This window comes from Triticum urartu, chromosome 2, assembly GCF_003073215.2.
Source record: "Triticum urartu cultivar G1812 chromosome 2, Tu2.1, whole genome shotgun sequence".
Taxonomy (NCBI): Eukaryota; Viridiplantae; Streptophyta; class Magnoliopsida; order Poales; family Poaceae; genus Triticum; species Triticum urartu.
In genome coordinates this window covers 414881595-414886685 of record NC_053023.1, presented here as the reverse complement: position 1 = coordinate 414886685, position 5091 = coordinate 414881595, and the positions used below count along the sequence as shown (strand labels likewise).

Here is a 5091-nt window from a genome sequence, read left to right as displayed (position 1 = left end):
TGAGACCTGACAACTTGGGCGTAGAGTTGTTGTAGAAGGGCGCGAGAGGGGCAGGCGCGAGGAAGGGGACGAAGGGCTGGGGGGAGCCGGTCGGCGAGAGCTCCGGCATGAGGCCGCCGCTGTCGTCATCTTCCTCCGCGTGGTCGATCCGGTGGAGCACCGGCGGGCCCTGACCAAATGCCTGCCCGGAATTCCCCAACAGCCCATGTAAACCTGCACATTGACAAATCAAGAATCAGTCGCTTGTTCCCGCAACTAGGATTTCGCCTCCATGACAGATCAAAATCGAGAACCAGCACAGAGGCAGAACCAGCACTGGCTACGACCAAGCATTCGTATGTCCGGCGGCTGGGCGCACTTCAGTAATTTGCAAGAAGGGGAAGAATCGGAGTGTAGCCAGGCAGCAGATCAGCAGAGAGCTACTCACATAGGCATGAGAGGAGAGCGGCCGCCACGGACAGCCGGCCTGCGGGTCCCATCCGCCGGCCGCAGCGCACGGCGAAGGCGGGGCGGAGGCGGCTGCGGCTGCGGCTGCGGCAACGAGGAGGAGGAAGAAAGAGCAGAGGCCGGAGAGGGAGGGACGGAGCCGCTGCTTGTGTGTGAGTGTGAGAAAAAAGGGAAGTGGAGAAAGTGGACAGCTAGGGGAGTGCTGCGAATTGCTAGGTACACCCGGGACAAGATCTGCTGGAGCATTTGCCTAATTGCCTTCTTGTTTCAACGCCAGTACTGGAACGACAAGAAAAATTCAAGATAGCAAACGTATTTTTTGTTTTATTTTCAAGAAAAAAAAAATCTTGTAAGGTGGGCCACGAACAAATTTTGTCAACTTCTCCATGAGTCAACACTTGCTTAAGTCAGCCACTTCGAGCCTCTCTACTTTATATTCCTTAGGCGACAAGTTGAGTACGTAACAATATATTGTTTGACATACCATGTGTTTATTTGTATAGTTTGACCATATAATGTACAAAGATCATGTTTGTTATTGTAGATTGAGTAAATTTTACTATTTGCCTCTAAGTTTTTATGTTGTGACAGAATACCGCATTGCACAGAATTTTCACATTTACCCAATTTGACGAAACATTGCCATATAACTTTGACACTTTATCCATGTTCACGGGCTGGGCTGCGCCCCAACCTGTCAGCAGTGCCGCCCACAGGTCCAACAAAAGGAGTTTGAAAACCCAAACCCAAAAAAAATGGACCGAAGTAATTAAGTCATCTGCGTAGCAACCCAGATTAGCTGAAACGTGAGGCCAACTTGTCAGATTGGAAAAAAATAAAAGGGGTAAAAAGTGGTAGCTGTTTGCTTAAATTGGGAAAAATATGAAAATTCTGTTAAATAGGCTATTTTCTGTCACGACTGTGGAACTTAGGGGTAAAATGAGATTTACTTTATAAATTAATATCTTGTTATTTTCTGGTGATAGTGTGGCCGCATATATGCTAAAAAAATGGTATATTGTGAATATCCATGACAATGTGTTTTTGCAGGTTATCAATGATCATGTTAGCATCGCATGATTGTAAGGCTTTTACCTGTGAAGTTTTATAATGACACTGCTTGCTGTTGTGGCAGATGCAACACAATTAACTTCCTACAAGAGAGATCTCCCTACAAGATTGAGAAAGCCTATGTTCTGTTTTGAAACAAGAAGGATGGCTGAATGGTTTTGCTCCCTACATTGTCTGATCCAGCATGGGAGTGAGCGGTATGTTTTGGGGTACATGTGCTCGGGTAGACGTGAGGAAAGAGGAGTTGGGGGTGCTGGGAATTGAATATCAGCATCAATGCTCTTCAATACCCCCTGCCACCACGTTGCCTTGTCGCTGACGTATGGGGCCGTGCACGCGCAGTGAATTTCCCGCGGTCGCCACCCGTTGTCCGTTGATCAGCTATTAGATCATCATGCCCACAATTACTACTCGCACTTGCTAAAAAAATATATACTCGCCGGAGACATGTCCCTGACAGCCGGTACCCACGGCCTTTTAACCTGGCGCTAACGTACCAGTGGGATGTTTGATGCTTCTCGATGGGGGAGCGAGCATACACCCATGGAAGTCAGAGATGACCGGCGACTAATGGACGTAACCGCTTGAGTGCCTTCAAACCAAATCAACAACATGACCCTTTTACGGCAATATTTCTTGGATGGCGATGTGCATGATATTGAATTCATGTTTCTTTACGGAAAAACTTTCAATCTATTCACCTTCAATCATGATAGTACAATAAACACTAGAAATAATAAAAATTACATCCAGATTTATAGACCACCTAGCGACGACTACAAACACGGAAGCGAACCGAAAGCGCGCCGCTGTCATTGCCCTTCCCTCACCGGAGCCGGGCAAACCTTACTGTACTAGACAGTCGAGAAGTCGTCGTGCTAAGGTCCCATAGAACCAACGCACCAGAACAGCAACCGCCGCAGATGAAGAGTGTAGATCAAAAGGATCCAACTTGAAGACACACGAACGAAGACGAACGACGAACAGATCCGAGCAAATCCATCAAAGACAGATCCGTTGGAGACACACCTCCACACGCCCACCGATGATGCTGCACGCATCACCGGAACGGGGACTAGACGGGGAGACCTTTATTCCATCTTCAGGGAGCAGCCGCCGTCTCGCCTTCCTGAGCAGGACACAAACGCTAACAAAACTCGAAAAAATATATGAAAACGGAGCGCTCCCACCGGAAAGGGCCGAGATTCACTCCGCCTCCACGGCCCTAAGGCCACCGGAGACGGGATGGACCAGCGTCGGTGCCGGTGGGAGGCAAAGAACCCTAATTTGGGGAGGCGCCAGCTGGCTACGTTGGAGGTGGCGGCTGGGTAAGCGCAAGCGCGAGCAGGTTAGGTTTTATTGAATTCATGTTACTAATGGAGAGAGTCCGACCGCGAAGAGCTTAAGAGCATCTCCAGCCTCGCCCCCAACAAGCTCCTTCAAGGCCTTATTTATTACCTGCGCCAAAAAATCAGCCCAGTCGCGTCCCCAGAAACTCAACTTTCGCTGGTAAGGGCCAAATTTGTTGTCGGCAGACCTAGGCCAAACCCGGCATGCTGGGGACGCTAGGGGAAACAATTTTGGCGCGAAAGCCTGGCGGGCCCGCCGAGTCAACGACCGGGCGCATTCACCGTCCTCATCGTCTTGGTTTCCCGCGAAGAATCAATGCCAAGGTTGTCGTGCTGCCGCGCCGGACAGCCTTCCATTGATGCCTCACGGGCGGCGCAGTGAAGGCACGGGCGCCGCGCGTTCCGCCCGCTCCCGCCACGCGTACACACGACGGCTGCCCTCTCGTCGCCCCTCCCTCGCCGGTGAGCGCACACTCCATCGCGCAAGAACCCTGCCCCTCTCGACCTCTCCCCGCTGACGCTCGTCTCTCCTCTCCCCCCTCCCCTGACGACGAGCATGGCCGAGCGCTTCCCAGGCGATGGTGCAGCAGTCAACGGCTTCAGCTGCCGCCACCTGCACGAGGACGAGGCACGCCTCCTCTATGAAGCCGACTACCCGGTACCGCCGGACATGTGGGTGTCGGGCACCTGGAGGCTCAGCGCCGGCGGCGTCCGGGTGCCACCAGTGCCCACCGGAGCTGCTCGGCGCGCCGAAATAGCGCGTATCCGGTCCTCACTGCCGAAGCAGGCGCGGAACCAGCCGAGGTACGCCCCCGACAGCAACACGCTATGGACGGCGTACTTCGACCGTCGCCACGAGGAGCATCTTGCCTCCACCAACGGCGTCGAGCCCCACAGGACGCAGCCGCCTCAACTCCGACGGGCGGCGCCAATTGATGAGTACATCAATACCATTGTTACACCCACAGCCCCTGCTGCTATACATACTGGACCAATTACTAGAGCTCGTGCATGCCAATTAAATTATCAGGTACTTTCATTTCTTGGTAATGATTCTAATGTTCATGAGAATATGATGCTGCCTAAATTGGATACATTTGTTTTGCTTACAAATGAAAGGCCTGGCATGGATAAGAGGGATGAACACTGGAGCAAGACCAAGCATGGAGATGATGGCATGTGTAAGGGGATCAAAAACAGAGTTACAAGTGATGATTTTAGGACTTTGAAGCCACCATAAGGAGTGCATGAAGTCTTGGACGAAATATACAAGATGCCACTTCATAAATTTTGTCCAGAGCCTATTCTAGGTGTTGCGTCGCCTTATTATTGGGCCAGGCCCATGTAATTTCGAAATACTTAAGTATAGGCTGTTTTTAGAGTCCGTATGTGTGGGGAAACAAGAATTAGGGTTGGTTTCGGACCCCTCCTCCAAGGGCCACAAAATCCCCCCCCCCTCTTCCTCCATATATACAGCCCTTAGGGCGTCGTTTAGACTTTGGGTTTTGTTTAGATTAAAAGTTTGACATAGCTGCAACTTCGCGTACTTCGTTTGTATTCAACGACCAGACAAAGGCATCACATAACCCCACCTTGATCAATAAAGCTTTCCTCTTATATTCGCAATATCCAGATTGCAATCTTAGTTTCTTGCTTGTTCTTCTTTTGCCTGCAGGAAACAGACCTTCATGGTCAGGTTGATCATGCTCCGGCATGGTCAATAACCTCTCGGAGTTGGTTTAGCGATTGCTAAGGCGCGACGTCCTCGCACGTTCGTAGTCGGATCGTCAAAGTCGACTTCCTCCAAAATGATAGACACCATCTCATCGAAAGACGAGACACCTTTGCCTCTATCACCAATGGTGGGGCGTCCCCGGCCGCACCCTCGACGCCGTCCTCAAGTACATCAAGGTCGGCAACACGCCGCGCTTGGAGTACCCGACGCCCCCTCCTTCTTGTTGGGGAACGTAGCATGCAATTTCAAAAAAATTCCTACGCTCACGCAAGATCTATCTAGGAGATGCATAGCGGGGGAGAGTATGTTTATGTACCTTCATAGACCGAAAGTGGAAGTGTTAGCTTAACGCGGTTGATGTAGTCGAACATCTTCTCGATCCAATCGATCAAGCACTGAATGTACGGCACCTCCGAGTTCTGCACACGTTCAGCTCGATGACATCCCTCAAACTCTTGATCCAGCAAAGTATCAAGGGAGAGTTCCGTC

At 51.0% G+C, this 5091-nt stretch overlaps 1 protein-coding gene across 1 annotated transcript in view; it reads right to left on the bottom strand.

Moving 5' to 3' along the window:
• LOC125536937 overlaps positions 1 to 616 on the bottom strand; it is a 36186-nt gene extending 35570 nt beyond the window's left edge. Inside the window, exons 1-2 of the mRNA XM_048700228.1 lie at positions 428 to 616; positions 12 to 213 (exon numbers count right to left, since the gene is read on the bottom strand). Coding sequence (XP_048556185.1) covers positions 12 to 213; positions 428 to 479 — 254 coding nt within the window. The 5' untranslated portion in view covers positions 480 to 616. The remainder of the gene's footprint in view (positions 1 to 11; positions 214 to 427) is intronic.
• Positions 617 to 5091: the final 4475 nt, after the last annotated feature.